Source organism: Apostichopus japonicus, chromosome 8 (genome assembly GCF_037975245.1).
Source record: "Apostichopus japonicus isolate 1M-3 chromosome 8, ASM3797524v1, whole genome shotgun sequence".
NCBI classification, from domain to species: domain Eukaryota; kingdom Metazoa; phylum Echinodermata; class Holothuroidea; order Aspidochirotida; family Stichopodidae; genus Apostichopus; species Apostichopus japonicus.
Window position 1 is genome coordinate 24,064,942 of NC_092568.1, and position 23,011 is coordinate 24,087,952.

General features: G+C 34.9%; 1 protein-coding gene across 4 annotated transcripts in view; it reads left to right on the forward strand.

The window, feature by feature from the left end:
* The window catches only part of LOC139971164 (endoplasmic reticulum membrane-associated RNA degradation protein-like), a 52,085-nt gene that overhangs the window by 4,494 nt on the left and 24,580 nt on the right, over window positions 1-23,011 (forward strand). For 2 of the 4 annotated variants that reach the window (XR_011794323.1, XR_011794324.1), the window contains exons 4-15: window positions 1,111-1,227; window positions 1,766-1,855; window positions 2,109-2,206; window positions 2,677-2,816; window positions 3,721-3,832; window positions 5,622-5,724; window positions 6,468-6,497; window positions 7,034-7,102; window positions 7,757-7,924; window positions 9,246-9,496; window positions 10,964-11,203; window positions 20,011-20,118. Coding sequence is in view for 1 of the 4 variants with exons in the window: in XM_071977403.1 (XP_071833504.1) it covers window positions 1,111-1,227; window positions 1,766-1,855; window positions 2,109-2,206; window positions 2,677-2,816; window positions 3,721-3,832; window positions 5,622-5,724; window positions 6,468-6,497; window positions 7,034-7,102; window positions 7,757-7,924; window positions 9,246-9,496; window positions 10,964-11,207 (1,422 nt within the window). In the remaining 3 variants the exon portion in view is untranslated. Of the gene's footprint in view, window positions 1-1,110; window positions 1,228-1,765; window positions 1,856-2,108; window positions 2,207-2,676; window positions 2,817-3,720; window positions 3,833-5,621; window positions 5,725-6,467; window positions 6,498-7,033; window positions 7,103-7,756; window positions 7,925-9,245; window positions 9,497-10,963; window positions 11,208-20,010; window positions 20,119-23,011 lie in introns of those variants that run through there. The other 2 variants (XR_011794325.1, XM_071977403.1) reach the window with 2 other exon arrangements.

Sequence of the window (23,011 nt, forward strand, 5' to 3'; positions counted from 1 at the left end):
TGGCCTAATTGCTATGAAGAGTTACAGGTTTGTTTCTGAAGGTGTGGTATGTACACATTATGTTGGTATTTCAGTAAATCATAATAAACATAATTCCAAAGACCCAAAATTACACTCCAAATTTGAGCTAAAATGTTTGAATTGGAAGCCACCTGACATGTAAGTTGTAAGCCATAAGCCCTTGTGGTTTTACACCACATTTGTGGTCGCTTAAGCGTCGTATTTATAAATGCTGATTATTAATATGATTATTATAATTATTACATGGTCGCAAAATGTTGTACTGCTGTGTAAAGGTGTTCCTCGTAAATCTATACTACATGGTTCGTTTCTGTTCAATGGAGGGAAGTGTCTTGCTGTGAAGCAATAAATATGACAAACTAATATATAAATAAGAGTACTGCTCTGTCATGCCATCCATTTCATAACTCTGTTTCTTATAGAAACTGGTTGTCTGATATTCAGATATTTCTCTCTTGTCAATTTCACGTAACAAGTTGGCCGTTCCATGATCATGTTGTTACTGATGTTGATTCAATGTGAATGTGACCAAAAGGAACTGTATCAAATATATGTGGCATATTGCTAGACCAAGATGATAGAACATAACTAATTCCTTGACATTGCAAGTAATTATATCATCAAGCTAAGCAGCTTACATCTATGCTGGGAAAACCAGATGGCTTTTACCTTACTCTTAACATCAGGCAGTTATCCAATTTTGGATTGTATTATCTATTAGAAGACTATTTTGGATGTTAGATGCATCGATTGCTCCTGGATGGAGAAAAACTCACCTTACTGTAACTAAGCAGGGCCTGTGCCACTTGTAACCACCCAGATAACAAGTTCCCTTTGTTAATACCTTGTTCTACCGAACTACTGGTTTGATGTTATATTCTGTATATTGTGTGCCCACTAATTAGTTGTCCTAGATTGTGTCATTTATCACAGAGCGCTTTATTGTGCCCACTAATTATTTTCCCTTAAGTGTGTTATTTATCACAGAGTGTGTTATTGTTATATTCTGTACATTGTGCCCACTAATTATTTTTCCTAAAGTGTGTTATTTATCACAGAGTGTTTTATTGTAATTTATTCTCCCCCCAGACTATGATGCAATGCTTAGAGTTATTGCTTTGTTCAGATAGAATGGAACCATGCCAATCAACAGTGGACACTTGTCTGCTCTTAACAACTGCAATTTTGGAAAGATCTCTAGGAAATGTAAGTAATATTGGTAATTTTCATATCTTTGCTGTTTTCATATCTTTGCTGCTGAAAACTTTTGTTTTCTAATTTTTCAGAGTAATACACTTTAAGAAGCCTTGAAATTCTTGAGGGAGTAATGAATGTCACAATAGGTCATAAAATGGATGAAAAATACTTGTTTACATTCAAAGTAATGAGTTTGTTGAAACTCTTGATTAGTAGTGTGTTCAGAATGTTATAACACGTCATGAAAGTGCGGGTTTGTCATATCTGCTTGAGAAATTTATTGTCAATTTGGATAGCACATAAGAAAAGAAGTGGATTGGAATCTAACTGAGCTGGTTTCATTTATCTGAGCCCTGATTCTATGTCTTTATGTTAATGCTGTGTCATTGCTTTACACATAAGTTTTATTGCCCCATTATGCTCTAAGTGTCTGAAGTGATGCAAGTATGACAGTTTGTGATATCACAACGAGTAAAGTCAAATGCAAGCATCTGCTCTGAGTATTTGATTACAATAACCATTTTTTCTTCTTTTGCCAAATCGTTAGGTCTTTTTGATGAAGAATTCATGCTGTCCTTCGATGTTAAAGGATCTCTTGGTTACAGAAGAACTTGAAATTATATTTGGCGAAACAGCAGTAAGTTCCCTGCATGTTACTGTCATCTACTGTTAGGTATAGAACTATTCCTTGCAATGTTGAACCAGTACAGAACAGAATGTGACATATTTCATAAACCATCATTATCTTTCATCTTTTTATCTTTTTCCTTAATTTTTTTAATATTTATTATTTCACACTGTTGATACAGTCCCCTCCATGAATATGGTGTTCTTTGTGATTTTAAATGATTGCAAGAAGTTTTAATTTTGCTTTCTTTCCACCACCGAAGCTCTTTTGCCTTCGGATTTTGATGGGCCCTCCAACCAGTCTGAATTTACGTAATTTACTATGGCACGGATTTGTGAAACCTGGCGAAATACCTGAGAGGTATGCTGTGTTTGATTGAAAAACAAAATAAGTTCTTTAGTTTTAAAGTTTGTTGTTATGAATGTAGCTAGTAACAGCCGAGTGATGACATCATCAATGCATAGAGCTACAGTGTCTCATTTTGTCATTATCATATTCAAAGTAGTGTTTGGACTGTTTTCTAAAGTGGAACATGTATTCCATGCTAAACAACGTGTCTCATGGAGTTCATATAGCATTGAATAAACATTCCAAACCTGTTGCAATTTCATGAACACTTGAATATGAAAAACTAGCCAGCAAGTAAGTTTGCATCTGTGAAACACCTGGTCATTTTCCACATTTTCTTTTATGTGCATGTGCATGCATGCATCCATGCATTTACATACATTAATATTAGTTTATGAAGACAGTCAAGGATGTCATATTTCTGAGATTTTACCATAGCCAAGCTTTACATTATAAAATAATCCTTTTCCATCCGTCACCAGATATGCCATGTTTCTCTTAGTTCTGGTCGGCAGCCTTGGCCAGGTGCTGAGAGATAAAGATCTAGACACTCGTCTTAACATCGTTAGACCATTCGCAGATGTCTCACCTCAAGTGTCAACGCTAGATGCAAAGTTTCCAGGTTTGCTTTGTAAAGTCTGTCAAACATTGGTTCCTGAGGTCTTTAAAAATCATTCCATTCGATTTAGTCATTGAATACAATTTATTTTTTTGTGTCGCAATATTTTCCAGTTTATCTGCTTTAATTAGTTGAGTGACTGGAGGAAGTCGATTGTTTTTCATTGGGAAAAAAGTATTCTTACTAAGTACTTGCAGTCATTGAGTGTAGAATGATGTGACATTTGATACGGTACAGTGATTGTTTTGCTGAAAGTTTTTGTTTATTTCTGTTTATTAAAGAGAGTGGAGAGAATTGAGTTAAGATATGATATACACCTAAGACAAAGCAAAATGTATTTTTTATATGTGGTAGTAAATTGATATTATGTGCTTATAACTTGTGAAAGGAAAATTATGCCTTTTTAGTAACTCTCTTGTGACATATATGTCTTACCTCCCCCCCTCCTCCCTCATCTGGTGGCCTTGCATGGATCCTCTGTGGACCCCATATGTCTGCAGTTAAGTTTAGTGCTTCTCCCTGTCCCACATCTTTTAGAATGCACAATTGCCTTTTTGGATCCGTGCATCTGCTGCTCTGTATGGAAGGTTGTAATTATCACCTTAACGAAGTCAGGTAAAATTACTGGACTCTATTGACTGTCTAATTAATTGGGTAACTTTGACTTTCTTGTTGTAAACCCTTATATGAAATAAAGATGCAAAGTGTTCATAAGATATACTCAAAAGCAATATTTTGTTTTTCAAATAGTCAGAAATGTTCACTATAGATGTTTTATATCACACTTTTATCATTGATATTAATTATTATAATGCCATAATTTTGTTGTTATGTTACCCCTGAGAAGATTATTGGTCTTAAACAAAGCAAGATGATATGCAATGTTTTCCTCTTTGCCTTGGAACAGACCTCAACCTTTTGTCTGAGGATGTGAGCTGTCTGTTTAATGAATTACCCATAATTCTACAGGGATCAAAAAGTATGTGGTTCAAAGCCTTGGAAAACTTTCAAGAAGAAAGGTTGGTGCATTTTTCTTGATGTCCAAGTTTTACTTGTTTGGAAAGTTTAATTGGCATGTTTGTTAGATCTCATGGATGTTGAAAAATCAAAGTATAGATTTCCTCAAATTTTTGAGAATATCGATTGGTAGACAGGACGTGCTTAAAAACAATCAAGTTGTGGTTTAATCAACTTAAAACAGGTTTTGCTTGTGTGTGACATGATGGAGAATGTGATCAAAATATCAAGGAGCATTTCTCGAAGCTTTACCAAAAATGTCAAAGTTCGTCAAAAGCTTTTCATTGCCAATTGTTTGATAATGAAATATTATACATTTGCTTGAGAGAGCACAACACATTCATCCATCAAATTATCTGCAACATGAAAGTGGTGTTGTTTATGGATTACTTCAATTTCAAGTTTGTTCTGACCTCCAGAAGCCCTTGAAAGACACATCTGTTGTATTCATTTTGATAGATAGAATTGTCTTGGCAAATGCTATAGAGAGTTAGTTTACAAAAATCTTGAGCATTTTGTTTTTAAAGCTACATGTTGTGTTGAATCTTGTGATATCTTTACTGGACTATTAAGGACCATTAAAGGAAATATAAGGCACCTAAGAACATAATCTGTTATATTAACCAAGGAAATGCTATAGAGAGTTAGTTTACAAAAATCTTTAGCATTTTGACAGAACATTTTGTTTTAAAGCTACATGTTGTGTTGAATCTTGTGGTATCTTTGCTGTACCATTAAAGACCATTAAAGAAAAGATAAGGCACCTTAGAACATGATCTGTTATATTAACCAAAGAAATGCTACAGAGCATTAGTTTACAAAAATCTTTATCATTTTGACAAAACATTTTGTTTTAAAGCTACATGTTGTTTTTGAATCTTGTGGTTTCTTTACTGTACTATTAAGGACCATTGAAGGAAATACAAGGCACCTAAGAACATAATCTGTTTTATTAACGTAGCCAATGTTATAGAGAGTTAGTTTACAAACAGCTGGAGCATTTTGACAGAACATTTTGTTTTAAAGCTACATGTTGTTTGGTATCTTTACTGTACTATTAAGGACCATTAAAGGAAATATAAGGCACCTAAGAACATGATCTGTAATATTATTCCAGCATATCGCACCAGTATAATTAGGTAGAACGTTCAGAGATTTGCAAGAGAACACTTAACACATACTCAATTTGTGGACTGTATTGGACTGAATAACCTGCTAATTATGTGCAGCTACATGGTTGTACAGCAAAGATCTCTTTAGATTGAAGGAATATCCAATCATGTGTGAACGTTAAACGATGTCGTCAGAGTTACAACCCATTGCAGACTGCAGTACTTGATGTGCTTAATCCAAAATGTGGTGGTGCTCTTCAGTTTTATTTTTATTTTTGACAAGACTTCAAACTTTGCAGTGCCCTTCTGTTTTATGCAAATTCTTCTGAGAACTGTTCTTAACTGTTTTACTGCCAACCCTGACAATTATTATATTTTTTTCAATTATTGGGTTCTCTTTTGATGTATGCCAACATGTGTTGAATGAAACTGGGGTCTGATCCGTTGGTAACATGATATCCAAGTTACAGTTTCTTTCTTCGAACACCCAACAGGGTGTTTGTTATAAGGTATGGTCATTCACGTAAGACCTGGGTGGTTCAATTTGTACAAGACTGGTATTCTTGAGGGCACTGCTTCGAATCCTTCTGTAGCCAATGTGATCTTATTGTTTTACATTTCAATTTTGCCACCAGTTTTCTGTTTCTGAGTTGGTTATACATTGCTCCTTTGTTAATAGATATTCATGGTCTGCTGCCCTCATTTTACAACTACTGGAATCTATCCTACGACAGGTCTTTGCCAAATCCAACGGTTGTCCTGAGCGGGTCCTCACTGCAGAGGTAAAAATATGTTGCTATTTTATGAAAATTTGGGAATACTCTTTTCCTATAACAGAGACAAACCTTGATATTATTTGTCTTTGTGAGCTTGATGTCTGCTGTTGTTAAGTTTTGAACTAATTTTAAGCGGTAGTTATATCTCTTGGATAGAGATATCAATGCAGATGGCACCAATCACATCCACTGTTTTACAATCTTCTATAAAATTTATGTTCTTCTTTGGGACAGGATTTTTGAACAAATCTTCTACCAAGTTGGTTGCTTTGTGCTAGTTCATGGCTTTGTAGAAAATTGAGGGATGTCAATGTACACTGCCTCACATTCAAGCCATTTTATTCTTTCCCAAATAAGATCAAAATTTTATCACTGTTAGTGTGAATGCAATGTTTTCTACAATTTCTCTTGAGTTTTTCTGCTCATTTAATGCAATTCGTACAATAATCTGACACTTTCAGACAGAAGTTAATGACAATAAACCACTTCAGCCCTAGTACCTATATACAAAGAAGGCTTTTACATATTCTATGAATTTGTGGTAGGTCTTGGTTTACTTTTGATATTTTGAGAACTAGGCGACTGTTGATATTGTTTTCATATTTATATGTTGATATATTGAGACATCTCGATGTGAGATCTGTTAGTGTCATCAAAGATCAAGATAATTTAATAATGAGAGAAGTTATTACTCTTCAAATGCATTCAGATATTTTGAATACTTATCACAATTTATCTTGATTCCACAGTCTTCTACTCTGTTTACAACTTTTGATGAGGTATGTATCCTTCCTCTTGTAACACTTTCTCTTTATCATGAATTTGTCATTCTAAAGGTCATCTCAATTTCTGCTTACGGTGATTAGCATGACAGACTAATCGTCATGGCAATCTGTAAAGTAGAGACTTCTTATAAAATATGTGCAGATATGTAAGGCAAGGCAAAGTTTTGTTTTGGGGGAATTCTAGGGAAATGTTATCAAATTAAAAGATTGTAATTATATTTTTGAAACTATAAATGCCAACTGTGCTTTCCAAAGATATTGACAATGTATTTTGGGTTTCGGCTGTAATTTTGTTTCATGTGTGCATATATTGGTCACCCCTCAAATTAAGTTTAGAGGTTTAGGTTGCAAAATCCACTGCTCCTTAGTAGCAAGTTACTATATAATAAGTATTGTTTTAGAACATTTATTTATTTTTTCTAGTGGAAGGTTTGAACTTTTTCTGTCTGTTTTGAATAACTGGTCTAGAATGAATGCTCATAAATAATCAAAACTCTTACCATATTTTCCTTTATTTCTCATCTTTTTAGATTTTAACTGGTACACTGCCTGATGGGTCTGAGAATAAAGTTAGACATGTGATTGGAGATGAGATCTTGGTAGGTGAAGGATTAACATCTGCAAAAGTCAAAATGGTATTGTAATGCATCCTACACTGATATCAAACTTTTCAAATATTATTTAAGGCAAGTTTATTGCCTTTTGTCATACAAATACATTATAATGTTTTAAACGTCATGTTATCAGCGCACTCCAACAGTGTCACAAAAGTTGTCTAAAATCACATGAAAAGCAGATTACTTTCAAAACTAATTTGAAAGGAAGAAAGAATGTTTGTGGTTATTATGGGGATTTGAACCAGTGAACTCAATGAGTCTTGAGCCCGACAAATTAAACCTGTGTTACACTATCCAAGGGCTTCAAACTTGTTTATTATTTCCTATTCCCCTTACTGTTGGTTATTTATTCGTCTTCAAAAGTCAAAACTAGTATGGTTTATACTAAGCCTATTTTCATAATACTTTCACAGCAAATGTACATAGTTCCTAAATACTTTAGACTGGGCATCCAATTGAGTATGTAGTATTTTGTGGAACAATGCACTAGTTTAACACTTTTCTTAAAAAAAATTTTTCTTCATTTGATATGTAAGTGAGAACAAGTGGGAAAGTACACTAGGAATTTTGTAACTTTAGAAAGAAAAAGTAACCAGCCACTATAATATCTCTGCTATTTTTTTTCTTGTACATCAGGAAATGTTGCTCGATCTTCTTGTGTATCCCAACGGTCCAAGATTTCGGGATCGCCTCAGTCACGGGGAGCTTGACTTTCACTCAATCAATCCTATCCTTGTTTTGATTCTCATCCACATCATCATAACATTGTCCGATAAACTTTCTGACCAAGAGAACTTTAATAAGGTTTGTGAACAGAAAGCTTAGATGTCATTTTCTTCAGGTTTACAATAATGAAATCCAGTAACTTCAAAATGAGCAACAGTTGTTGTTATTTTGTAGCAAAATTACTTGAAAATGTTAATCATTAAGTGGATGAAACTTAACAGGTTTACAATTGAGCTTTTCAAAATAAAACATTTTAAGAATGTTACTGGAAGAAAGGGTTTCTTAATTTGCAGTGGGACAGAGTTAAAATAAACAACAGTATCTTAAGTTTGCTTATTATCACACACAGACAACAGAATGTTCTCCTTTCTTGTTGCATGAACAAAGAACCATGATAGTTTGTACAATTCACTTTGCAAAAGTCAATTGAGCTACAACATTGTTCTAATCAAGTTCTAATCAGTGACGTATGCTGGTCCTTTGATGTCAGTGAAACAGAGAACATTCTGTGGACGTCTGAGGCCTTTTTGGTGTACCTTGACGTATCTGAAGTGACATATAAAGGGTACCTTGACGTATAGTGTATCTTGACCTATATAGCTTGATGTATAAAGGGTACCTTGACGTATAAAGGGTACCTTGAAGAATGAAGGGTACCTTGACGTTTAATAAAGGGTACCTGTTAGCGTTCCTTGATGTATCTGAAGTGACGTATGAAAGGTACAATGACATATAAAGATTCCTAACAGATGGAGGTACTTACATCATCCAAACCTCTTTGCATTTTTACATTTCTGCTCTTTCAATTTCCTTGAAAACCCAACTAGTGTTCTGAATGTAATGATAACAGCAGTGCCTGTGTATTATATCTTGGTTGAATTATTTCTGCTTGGAGTGGAGCATTCTAATGTTACTTCATGTAACTGTGTGACATGCAATGATCCAAAGTCAGTTGAGACAACTAAATTCTTTTTTATGCTATGATTTGGGCTCAGTATGCTTGTTTGGTCTGGATTATTATTTCAAAATGAAGTGGTGGTCAAGTTGGTGAAAAGCTACTTTCTGTGCAGCTTGTTTTTCGATGATTTTACCATTCTATCCACTGACAGTTTTCCATATGTCTAAAATCTTATCCTGTTCTTAAAGAGCCTTCCGATACAAGTATGATGAGTTTGGGGGGGGGGTGGGGGATTGGGTAGAGGCATGGTGGTAATACATCAAGGTAATCTAAATGTTTATCACTTACTGTGATTTTGGTTGAAAGAGATACTTGTGTGTGGGTGTGGGTCTGTTATTTCAAAATACAGATCAAAGTTAGTATTAAGCAGCTTTATGTTTGGTTGTTTTGTTTATGTTTACATCTAATTTTTATGTTTCATTTTCACCTCTCTTTCTGCAGAATGTTTTCTTTTCAAAGTCTGGAAGGTTACTCTGCTCGTATAAGTCTTTATTCCATCCGATACCGATGTTAAGGGACGATTATATTAAATTGTGTACCACCCTGGATTCCTGGGTCTGCCTTCCTGGACCGACCAATGACGAACTCTTAGCTAATGGACTCAGTAATGACACCTCTGGGCAATTTTATGATGAAGTGAAAAATATTTTTGCTGATAAGCCTATGGATTCTCTGGCAGGAGAGATAATCAGGTAACAATTTACTTTATTTGTACTTCTGTAAACTAGAGTCACCATATACATGTATTTCATGGATATCTGTAGGTCTTTTTTCATTTGCCATCCAAAATATGTTAGTTTAGGGGAAAAATGAGCCATATGTTGGGCCTAGGTCATCATATAGGGTTTTCCAAGTCATGTAATGATTGTTGCGAGGAAAACTTAATTTGTTGAAGTAGGACATCATATGTGAGAGAGAAAAGTACAATATTTGAAATATTTTTGGCATCTCTCGTCAGTATTTACGGTAGGTGTAAAGCTAAAAATTACTAAAAGTTTTGACAAAGTAATTTCCAGGAGCTTGGACCCTTTCAGTTATTTCCAAGACACATAGTATTGTTCTCTTACATATTTAAAATTCTTGGTGAGGTAAAGTGCATTGTGGGTGACACTACAATGCTTGCTGAAGTTTGAGTTGGACTCACCATCAGTCAGAGCTTTGGCAGATTTGGGGGCAATAATGATGACCAGTAATAGGCCTATAATAATGTTGTGGTTTAGTCTGTTAATCATCGTTATTTACCCAAATTTTTACAAAATTTACTTGCCTCAAGTCTTTCAAAGCACTCTCCTGGCGGTACGGAACCTCCCAATTATTCTCGTAAATAGACAGGGGGAGTGCTACGTAAACTTACACAATTAAAACTTGTTAAAAAAAATTAAAACAAGTATAAAGGAAACTGTGTTTGTGGGTGAGAGTAAAATATTTACTTAAGTGTCATAGAAAGTTTAACACATGTATGGCCTTTTAGTCTTGTAGCTCGCCTCATGTTAATGTTAATGCTTTAATACTAGGAGCAACTAGGACTCATATGCACAGTGTGTATTCACACAAACTGATGCTTAACAAAAACTAAAATAAAATACTCTCGAGTGATGGATGATTGATTATCCATTAAGAGTAACAAATATAAAGTTAGTTAAAGCTCCGAGGGCTTCATGTAGTGATGGGTTCCAAAAGTACATCATTCCTAATATGCCATAATTTTAATAAGACATTTCATTTTAGGTTCATTTTAAGGAGTCATGGAGTAGAATCACAGTTTTTCTTTGTCTTAGTTGACAAATTTATTCGAGTCATTTTGAAATTTAGTGACACAAGTCATGACATGTTACAACACGAGCAGGTCATTTAATATTCACACGCACTATTTAGGCCATCACATAAATATCTTCATGTCACACTAAATTCTTGTAATGCATTCTCCTTTTCATATGAAAACCATCAACATTTGATGTCTGACTTCATCATTCCTGGTGTGATGAACTAAAGTAACGGATTGTGTTTTCTGGGTACCTTTAAATATCTTTCCTTGAACAGACAAATATGATTCCATCATATCGTACCAAACTCAATGCAAAACATAATTTTTGATAATAGTTTTAATGAAAAAGTAATGATTGACCAGAGGGTTATATAATGTTTTGCACATTTTGCAGATTTCTGGAGCCCTTTTCTGACACGCATTCTCATTTGAACTCTTGCAAAAAGTTGAAAATTGAGACAATTTTCCGCGCTAGATCTGAGCTGCAACTGGTCACTGTGCTACATCAGATTGTTAGTCAGTGTGCTAAGGTAAACGAAAACATTCAAGCGATCAGCAGAAGGAGATTTGACCAATGGGAGGAGAGGCAGTTAAGGTCACGACAACGGGTCAACTACTTAAGATTCATTGTAAGGTGAGTTTTCTTTGCAGTAATTACAGTAGAAGACAAATTCTTTTTCACATAGTGTTTTGTATTGTTAATCTTGCTTTCTCATAACTGTACTTTGATCACTTATTGGCTTTCTGTAAACAAGTTTCCATCTTTTAGAATAGAATATTTAATGACCCTCACAAATGATGTGAAAGTAAGCAGAAACACAAATCAATGAATTAATCAATCAGTCAGTCAGTCAATCAATCAGTCAGTAGGTCAGTCAGTCAGGGGTCATTCCATGTCAAATCCCCCCAAAAAAGTGAAGGAAAATACACCACCATCTCAGATTTTCTTCAAAATATATGTTATAGTGCCAAATTACACTGAGTTACAAATTGTAATGTGTAGAGCGTGATGTCGGAGTTGAATGCTGTCTTGTATGACTTATTATGCAAATATTTTTGTGTGTCACTTTTCCTGCATCTTCAATGTGTAACTCAGTGCAATTTGCATTATAACTGTATAGAATTGCTGAGATGACTATTTTCAGATGCCAGGGATTAAAAAAAAGAAAAAAAAAACTTTTCTTTGAAATTATAGGTAGGATATCAAAGAATTCAAAATTCAGAATTTGAAGAAAACAAAATGGTTCCACAAGGTCATTTCCAAGGTCAAAGTGTAGGTCCAAAGGTCAATTATTCATTAATGTAGCCAACATGATATCTGAAAGTGGATTATAAATTATTAAAATGACACCTTTCCCATTTACATTGGACCGTTAATTTTCAAGTTATGGTTCTTTAAACTTAAAGGGCCCGGCCAATTTTCACCATTTTCTGCAATATTCGGCGGTCCGTAACTTTTGATCCGTAGGCTCGATTTCATAAAAATTGAGAATTGGCCTTGGACAATAATTGCATATATTTATATATAATTTTGAGCAAATTCTGAGATGGTGGTGTATTTTCCATTGGGTGATCTTTTCCATTGGGTGATGACCCTCAGTCATTGGGTTAGTCAGTCAGTTAGGTCAGTCAGTCAGTATATCAGTCAGTCAGTCAGTAGGTCAGTCAGTAGGTCAGTCGGTAGGTGAGTCAGGCAGTAGGTCAGTCAATCATTAGTTCAGTCAGTCAGTAGGTCAGTCAGTCAATGGGTCAGTCTGTAGGTCAGTCAGGCAGTAGGTCAGTCAGTCAGTAGGTCAGTCAGTAGGTCAGTCAGTCAGTAGGTCAGTCAGTCAGTAGGTCAGTCAGTCAATGGGTCAGTCTGTAGGTCAGTCAGTAGGTCAGTCAGTCAGTCAGTCAGTCAGTCAGTCAGTAGGTCACTCAGTCAATGGGTCAGTCAGTCAGTCAATGGGTCAGTCAGTAGGTCAGTCAGTAGGTCAGTCAGGCAGTAGGTCAATCAGTCAGCCAGTAGGTCAGTCAATCAGTAGGTCAGTCAGTAGTTCAGTCAGTCATAGGCACAGTCAATCAGTAGGTCAGTCAGTCAATGGGTCAGTCATTCAGTCAGTAGGACAGTAGTTCAGCCAGTCAGTAGGTCAGTCAATCAGTAGGTCAGTCACTCAGTCAGTAGGTCAGTCAGTCATTAGGTCAGTCATTAGCACAGTCAGTCAGTAGGTCAGTCAATCTGTCAAGTGTCTCAAAGTTTTAAGGAGATAAGCAGAAATGGTGAATTTCATTGCATCAAGAACAAGAACCCTGGTACGTAAGGTGAGGGGTATACGAGCACTTTGTACTTGCAAATGACAGCCTTTCACTATTTTATGACTCACTAGTGTGGGAATTGTATTAAAACTGGCTTGGCTACTTTATATTATGAGTATAGTATCATGTCCCACTCGGCGCCGGTCAGAATATTCCACTATTAAGTAGGGGTGTTCTGTATTTGTATACAATCTACACAGTCGTTGTTTTGTCGTTTTTAAATTATTTTGAGAAAGATTTGTAACTATTTCATATCCATTTGGAAAACATCATTGGATTTTATCCAAATGGCATCATCATGAAATCAGCAATCGTTTCAAGTTTCAGTTGAGCTCATCCATTACAACTGATTCTTTCTTTGTTCCTGTTGATATTAAATTTCTTAGAAAAAGTTGTGTGTTTTACTCTTTTGCATATGTATTCTACATGAATATTTGATAAGTTTGATATCTTCATTTCTCAATAATGAATGAATGAAGACTTGGGCAAAAATTTTGTTGCCGCGGAAACTGACTTGACAATACCGTATACCGTCATTTCTTTTCTGGGAATTTCTTCCTTAAAGCAATATTTTTCGTTTGATTTGGTAATGTCGTAGCATCTTTTGTGGCTTAATGATTGTCGTTGAAATCATAAGTGCTGCTGATTAAAGTGATTAAACCAAGAAATTGTCCAAACTTTATCATTCAGGGGTTGCTAAGTAGTGGTAAATGAAATGATTCCATTCATTTCAGATTTTTTTTGACCTTGCCACTTTTGTTGGACTAGTTTAATCACATGTATTCATGAAATATTTCTCCATTTACTTGTTGGGTGGATTTAAAAAATCCTTATCACTGAGATTAGATTTCATAATGCATTTAAGTTACTCTAAAAACCTTTTAAAGACGTTTCTTGCTACATGTTTGCTAGACTGCACACTAAGATATAATAATATTGTACACCCCTTGCATATGAACATACAAGATAGGTGAACTCTAAAGCGCTTTATTTAAAATAACTGACCTGGGTACAGACGTTAAGAATTTGACACGTTAAAGACATCAGTGATAAGTTTGATCAGAATCACACTAAATTGTCACTCTTGACAAAGTTTCCAGTCAGTAAATTGCAGTGGAAGACCCTTCTTTTGAACCTCTATCAGTTACTTTAGGAAAGTTTCAATATTCCTTTAAGTCCAAAAAGGAGGAAAAGCCACGCCAGTTCATTGGCACTTAAATAGGCATTGGACTTGCAGCTCTAATACTGTATTAATCTCTTATCATTAGAGAGGCCTATTTCATTTATGCTTTGTTGGATAGTAAAGTGAACATTGAGCCTGGAATGCTCATATTCTGTTTACCCCTGAGGAGCTTGTTTCAATGTAAAAGCAGTTCATTTTGCCTCACTTTATCAAGTTTTCCCAGTCCCAAAAATTCTGTATATATCTAATCGGAAAATATTCGGCCTCGCTGTTATAAATCGATGTCTAGTTAGAGTTGTTTGTGTGGGAGCAGTAGTGTTCACAGAAGACAAGAAATTGTTTTCATTAAACCAGTTTAGATTGGTGTAATATTAATACATATATCTTGTATTAGTAGAGCGTCCATCAGATGAGGAGAGAGAAAAACTGGATATTGTCAAAATTTGATCAATAACAGCCATACTGTGAAAAAAAGGCTCAGTTATAACAGGGTAATTTTGAAAGAAGTTGTCACTGGTTGGGAATAAGCATGAGCACCTGCTTGTTTATATGCGAATCCTTCCCCCCCCCCCCACACACACACACACCCCATCTCCTTCCTCACACCTTGCACGTTGAGGTCTAATTCTTTGTGTTCATCTGAAAAGTATGTATCATTTGTCATTTGCAAGTTGTCCTCTGGACGGTTTTATTTTTGTTGTCATTTGTCTCTAATTGTCATTCTGGTTACCTTTAATATTGCACATAGAACATACTTTAACAAGTCCCGTTTTCTTCAAGTCATAGCCTCTCGGACCAAGTCGTCTTGAGTTTAGCCTCGGAGATATATTCTTGCTGTTGAATTAAAGCTTCACTTGCCATTTTCAGGATGGCAGGTATGTTTATTCAGACTTGCCTTGATTTGATTTTAAGCAGTTTACAGCAACTTAGGATGATATGCTCATAGGGTATGCAGTAATAACGTGCTGCTTTGTGCTTAACATTTTATCAGCATCTGCTGATCAGGCGATTGCCTTAATTTGCATACGATAGGATGGATGTGCTTAATTTTGTGGTTGCATAGAAGTAGACAATAAGTTGGACAAATGGTGCTTTCAGAAGTGTTTGTTTTGGTCTAGATGGGATTAGAGGCCAGGTAGAGAGGGGCTGTGTCTCATGATGGAGGGAGGCAGGGGAGGGGGATGCTTTTCATCATTGAAGATGGTATTAGAATACAACTGTTGTCTATCTCAATTTCTTTTGGGGAGGGAGTCTCGGGAGATGGGGGATGGGAGGGGGGAAGAATGAAGCAGACTAATTGTGCATGATGTGTTTGTCCAAATCATGCACATGAATTATACGTAAACCAAATATTTAACTTAGGCATGGGGTGGGGGTGGGGAAAGGGCCTTCTTTGTCCCATCAAGTTGTGAGGTTTTGTGTTTCACTGATAGCACTTTACTCTTGAAAAGTAAGACTTAAATGCTTGTGTGTTAAAACCAGGCAGTCCAGCCCCTATAGTTACACTCTTTTGTTGAAAAGGAAAATGAAAAAGTTCAATCTGTTATAGTGGTATTGAAATGCAGTGTGCATTGCTAGTGACTATTTATATGTTATGAAACTTGTCAACATTAACTTTGAGCCAAACTAGTATGTTTGTCTCATATATATTAGAAATAAAATATACACCTTGATAGTTAATAATCATATTGTGTAGCACAATTATATGTGTGGCCCCAAACTCAATGCACAATTTTCACACCTTATCTAATAGCTGTTTTCAGGATAAAACCATAATTATCCTTATAGTGCATATTCTTATTCCAAAATAATTTAAATATTTTTGTTAACGGTATAAAATGCACATCTTTTGCCTTTTATCTTGATGGTGTAGTCACTGAATGCCCTGGAGCAATTGCATAGCTTAAATTAACCATCTGCTTTGTTCACAAAACTCATAAATTTCTAAATCAGAATATTATTCCATACAAACTAACCACTGTAAAGTGATAGATTTGTAATATTTTGTTTGGGACGCTTTTTCGTCGAAAATATTTAAAAGATCACATGTTGCCTAAAAGTTTTTTTTTATCTGCGAACAAGTTACTTTCTTTTCTCCAATAAGTAGTGTGCAATATAAACAAGAGGGAAATCAATGGGTTTTCATATCTCATCTCCAGCAAAAAATGATTTCAAATAAACAAATTTACCAGTGAAGGAAGGTTCCATGTTAATTCATTCTTCCTCTTGAAGTTACAGCCCAAAAAATTGACCTTTGACCTCTGATCTTTGGTTCTGGGGGTCTGTGAGAGGGTTCACCCTGGGGTACCTTCCCACCAAGTTTGAAGAAAGTTGGCTCAGCCGTTTTGGAGGAGTTTTTGACACAAAATTACGTTTAAAAGTATACATTTAACCATGTGACCTTTGACCTCGGCACCCATGGCAACCACATATTTTGATAGTATGTAACAGTTTCAATATACCTGTGAAGGTTCCTTGTCAATTCACTGTTTCATTGGAGTTATAGCAAAGAAAAAAAACAATTTTAACTAAAGTTATGACTTTTGGTTCCGGGGGTCTGTGAGACACAAGGGTTCCTTCCCACCAAGTGTGAAGAAAATCAGCCCAGCAGTTTAGGAGGAGTTTTTGACACAAACTTGGACTAGCTCACATGTTTGACATTTATTGCAGGTACATTAGTGAAACTACCGGTTCAGGCTGTGCATATATATATCTGATAAGTCTGGTATCAATTACAGGAAGTATTATTCATCGCAGGATATGTGACTTGGATATACGCTGTGAAAACTTTCAACGATGTTTGAGAGTTGTGAACATTTTACAAGTCGTGACTTTTGATGATGATTGCAAGTCAGTTTACAGTTACACAAGAGTGTAGCATACCCAACGCCACTCTTAAGTGACATTTTCATTTTCATTTAATTTGCATTACGTTTGCAAAAAGTAGTAACCTTTAAGACCTGTTACAAAACCTATTGGTCACATTGGTGGCTTTTAGCTAGGGGTGGGGGGGACATAGGGGAATGTATCCACCCTCAGCAAATCAGTTAGAGCTCTGTTAGAGTTGTCGGATGGAAGATGCATTATGGGTAGAGCCATAGGCGTAGGAGGCGGGGGGGCTGGGGGGGCTGCAGCCCCCCCAACCAAAATTTTTGGTGAAAATTCGGGCAATATGCTGAGAATTTTTCGGGCACCTACTGAAAGAAGAAAAATTTGCAGTTGTTTTTTCAATTTTTTATGTGTGAAAATTTGGGCAATATGCTGAGAAATTTTCGGGCACCTACTGAAAGAAGAGTAATTTGCAATGTGTTTTTCAATAGTTAAACTGATATTGTTATTATCGTTATTATTATAACGACTTCCCCAATAATTAAAACCAATATGGAAGGGTAATAACACGGAAAATATAACCAAAATTTTTCGCGCGCTCCGCGCGCTTTCAACATCTTAATGTGCATATCATATAGTATTCATCAGTTAGTGGCATGTGATGTAATAACCGATGTATGCCTATATGATATGCACATTAACATGTTGAACGCGCGCGGAGTGCGCGAAAAATTTGGTTATATTTTTCGGGCAAGTCGTTACAGCCCCCCCAAATCAAATTAGGCTCCTACGCCTATGGGTAGAGCCAGAGAATTCCCCAAAATGGTTTGTTTGGTACATAATATAAAGACTCAGTATGTCTGTAAGCTACTAGCACTTCACACATACATTATCTTGCTGTTCCTCTCATCATTAGTGCTACAACTGCAGACTTGGTGGTGAGAGGCAGGATGAGGGTGGGGGTGGACGGCAGGGGGGTGTGTGTTCTGGGTGAAACAGACCAGGGCCCTGTGGTCAATTGGGATACTGGTGAAATATGGAATAAAGAATAATGTATTCCCATTTTCATAGTTATACCTAAAGGAAGAATGAAGACTTACAAAAAGTGATTGCCGTGATATAATTTTCCCTGGCGCCCAACCTGGCTGTCAACACGAATACTTCAATGAAGTTGTGTTGCCATAGTGATGGTAGACAGTCTTTGCTACATAAAATTACCCCCCCCCCCATATAGAACCAAATGTAACAGTAAAAAGTGGGAACAAATATGATGCCCTCTTCTTTTAACCTAATCAAGTTTCTTTTAATCTCCTAAATTGTGTATCGAAAGCAATACAACAGGAACGAACTGAAGGCAGAAACAGAAAGAAATAGAAATTGATGTGTATGCAGCAGCCATTACAGAAATGTTAAAAAAAAATTGTGAATAGGAAGTTAATGTTTGACCAAAGCAACCTGTACCAGTTATTATCTTCCCTCTTTCCCTCCAAACTGCCGACTCCCCCCCCCCCTCTTCCCTCCCCTTAGAAGTATCACCTGGAGGTATCTTAATGGATACAACTTAAGACACTTTTCTTTTGCTTTGCAGCAGTTCTTCTATTCCGAAAATTCAGCTCCCTTTCTCGTACCTCAGAATAAATAAAAAATATTCAACCCTTGAGGAAGTTCTGTCACTTCCAATTCTTCATTAGAATTATTTCCATATTGATCAAGTTTTACACATCTGCTTGTGGGATAACCTGGTTCTGTTGGGGGTATGTTTTATCCCTTGATCCTGTCTCAGAGTGTAGAAAAATACTGGAAGGATGATGTGTTATATTCTTCAAAATTTGCCAATTATGAAAACATAAACCAGATAAACAAAAAGAAGAGTTTATTTTGAAAACAAGACCATGTGGGAACTGGAGAAGAAGGTTGAAATGAAAAGGAAGAAAAAGTTAGTTCAATGATAATAAAAGCAATTCACAAACTTGTTATTGCTTTCATATAGAAAGTAATTAACTTTAATCTTCTCCTTATGTCCCCGTCGCAATTAGTAAGAGATGCTTTTAAGATATCTTTATTTACTTTTTATTAGGTATGAAACATTATAAACTTATATTTTTGAAATATTTGTAACTATAATTGACTTAATGTGTCTACAAGGAATTAAAAAAAAAAACACACTGAGTAGAGATAAAAAGATAAATGACATCGACGAAAGTTTTCTAAAATAAAACTAATCCAAGGCAGAGACTGCCTTTCTACCATTCCAGTTGTTGTAAATATAATTAAAGAATTATATTAGGTAGAATTGACTGTTTGCATTTAACATTATGTAATATTATATTTAATATGATAAGTTTTGTGTTCTACAGCTATTCCATAATTTTCAAGATATTTACCTTGAAAATGTTGTAATTTGTCAGGAATTCTCCTTTAAGGGTATATTGATAAATGTCCTTGTTGCTCAGTCTTGGCCTATATGTTGATACTAATCAACTGGGATTCAATTAATCACTCATTAATTTCCATTTGGTAAAATGAAAAAATTGTAAAAAATCTTTGTTTTTGCCGTTTGCTTGTAATTTTGAGCAACTTTGTGGATTGTTCAGTAAATTTGCAGGGCCAATAGTCTTGGTTCAGATCTTCATGGAAAGGAGTGTTGCCACTGTCAAATTTATCCTGATGTTCTTTGCTCTGTAGAAAACAGAAACAAAACTAGAGATGATAAGATGCAGATGATATGTTGACCGAACTGACAGACCACTAACAGTCAAAAGTGATGCATTTAACCTCATCATATCCTACCTGGTTGAAAAAAAAAAATGATTATTATTTGTTTACAATAATACAAGATGCACTTTACATCTGTATCACAGTGTTTTTGTCATGTTTTATGAATTGTTATCATATTTAATACCGTCATCCTAGATGCTATCATTAATATTAAAACATGATAGGTAGCCAGCCTATCTGTCAGGTTTAAATATATTTAATCTAGCAGTGTTATAAATCCTCTAGCTTCGAAACAAAATTTTACAATAAAATTAAGCCTGCCATCCTCGTGTTTAGTTAATCAGCCAATCAGAACAGCCCATTTATCTCTGCTGCTTCTCATCCGAGTGTTTGATGTGTTCTCTTTCTCTACGCAGTATCCCTCAGCTCTCTATCGGTGTCAGGATTGTAGTTTTGGTAACGTTTGTGTATCTGAGGAAAGTTAACCATTGGGATCAGTGTGTATGCACTGCTGCACATTACAAGTAAGTTTAATTCATACTTATTACATTTTGCTCCTTTTTTCTTTGAAGCACCCATTTTTATAAGATGTCATTGTTTTCCTAGGCAGGTTTAGGTTTCCATAGTTTAAGAGGCTATCAATCTCCTGTCATTGTTTTAAACTTATTCACAAATTCTGGAAACTGGTCGGGAATTTTGATACGCACATAAGACTTGATGCCCAAATTAATATATTTTATAATGATTTAATTTAATATAATTAATTATTTGTTTGTTTGAGATAATTTAGAACCAGAGCACACGATGCTGAGGAATGGAAGGGAAACAGGAGGGGTGGGGGGGGGGGGAGGTGGATAGGGATATTCACTGCTCTTAGTTTTGTTATTATTATCAGATACGAGTTTTCACATGTAAAATGTACACAGTGTTTGTGTTAAATAACTCCTTCCCAGGAAACATTTCAGCAATAAACAAAAGTAAAAAAACCACCTGGTGTAGAAAATTGCAGTTTGGAATACTTTGACTTGATTTCATAAACATTTTGGATGCTTTCAGATATTTGATATATAAATATATACATTTGTTTCTCATAACTGAGGTTGATATCAAGGACGTTACTTACCGTGTAAAAAGGAAATATGAAGACAAACGGAGGCGTTATGGCAATTACTTATTCTGAGTTTATTTGAAAAACATGCAATTAACACTTTATATTAAAAAGATTGATGATACAGGGATCCCCAAATTGCTAGATAGGCTAACTTTGTCACCTTCCTGTAAAAATAAGGCAGTTTTTCCTTGAGAACCTTGGGTGCTGTAAATGTTGTTTCACACAGTGAAGTTGTTTATATTATCATTGGATGCTTAATTTGTTTGATTAATTTATACTCAGTTGCTATGGTGATAAATTTTCTAAAAATGAAACCTACAATTGTCGTCTGTTTCAAGTTTTAAATAAGTGCAATGTGAAACAGATATGTGTATATTATATTCTTCCATACTTCAATGTTTATCTGTAAACTGTCACACCAGATAAATGTGATCATAGATTTCAGTTAATGCATTTATTGCTAACTAGATAAATCATCCTATAATCTCAAAAGAAAAACTTTTACAAAATATGACATTATTTTGTATACCAGTTATAAATAGATTTATTGTCTTTGTTGCATTTAGCCTTTCAAAAGTGTCATTGTGGAATTTGTATTTTTTATCCTACCGATAACAATGTAACTTTCAATGTTTGGAAAGGTGATTTGACTGTGACAATATATGAAGGTTGTATTTAAAAATTTTAAAAGGTAAATTTTGCATGAAATTTGCTAACATCTGGTGATACCTATATATACAGACATGAAAGGAAATTGAAAATCCCTGAAAACGGAAATTTATCTTATTTAAACAACTAACTTTTGGGGATTAACTAGCTTAATTGTATGGATTAAGTAACTAAAATTGTGGATTGAAAGCTTCACCTTATAGATTAAGTAATTTATTATATGTTGTGGATTAAACATCTTAATCTTGTGGATTAAACAATGTTTTTGTGGATCAAGTGGATTAAATATTAATCTTGGGGATCACATAATTAAGTCGTGGTTATTAAACTTCACCTGTGGGTTAGAACAGGCCAAATGTTTTGTAACCTTTGTATATATCTCTTATTTAGATGGGTGTGTCCAAATTATACTGTGTAAATATTTCATGGCTTTACAGAACAACACAAGTTACAAAGAAAAACAAACTTCTGATTTAAAAATCAATATTTATAAGAAAAATTTAAGCTTTTGGAATATCATGTTTGGTTTCCAGACATTTTAAAATATTTGTAAATATTTGTACTCTTCTTAACCAAATATGATAATTTGAATTGATTTTTCTCTCTTTTTGTTTTTTGCCTTCTACAAACTGTGAAAAAAACTGTCATTATTAATTCAAGAATGAGTAGAATCATGAAAAATGGAATCCAAAACCATCAGTTTGTTTTGGGTTGTAAAATTGTGACCAATTATGAGTCTTATGTTTCCCACTTGAGTCATTTCAAGGTTTCAAATTAGCCATTTAATCAAACAATAAGAAATATCATTTTGAAATACCAATTCAGGATAATTTGATTCTATTGAATTTGTTGTAAATGGTCTGTCACATATCAAAATAATTGTTTTTTTTTTTACATCAGAGTGTGTCCTTTCCTACTGAATATTCAGGTTTATACACTGGAGTCATTTGTTTTAAGAGTAAATCATATTAGCTAATAATTTTCCTACCTTTTTGTTAGTATTTTTTTTTGTATCAATGAAAGAGATTTCTCATGTCAAACAGTTCTAAAACGTAGCTGCAATTTGTGTCTTTTTTGTAAAGAAAAAAACAAAGGAAAAACTTGCAAAAAGGCCAAAATTTGCAAACAATCGTCCATTTAAGGCAAAATTTTAATATGCATGTTTCAAGAAATTGATGGAAGGTAATACTAGAAGGGAAAATGAACATTTGGAAGCCATCTATTTTGCATAGCATTTTGCAATGCAATACTGAATAAAATATTCTTATGATCTTCATTGTGAATGTCACATTGCTTGATATTGGTCATATTTGCATTTTATAATTGTGTTTGCACTGTAAAGAACGTAATATTTTGCGAAAGAATCACTATCCCATCATGATGTCTGTACAAATGACTAGTTTTCCCCATAAGTAGGATATGCCTGTGCTAATGTATACTCTTTCCCATAATTGGGACATGTCTGAGCTTATGACTAGTTTTCCCCATAATTAGGATATGCCTGTGCTAATTTATAGTCTTTCCCACAATGGGGACATGTCTGAGCTTATGACTAGTTTTCCCCATAATTAGGATATGCCTGTGCTAATGTATAGTCTTTCCCACAATGGGGACATGTCTGAGCTTATGACTAGTTT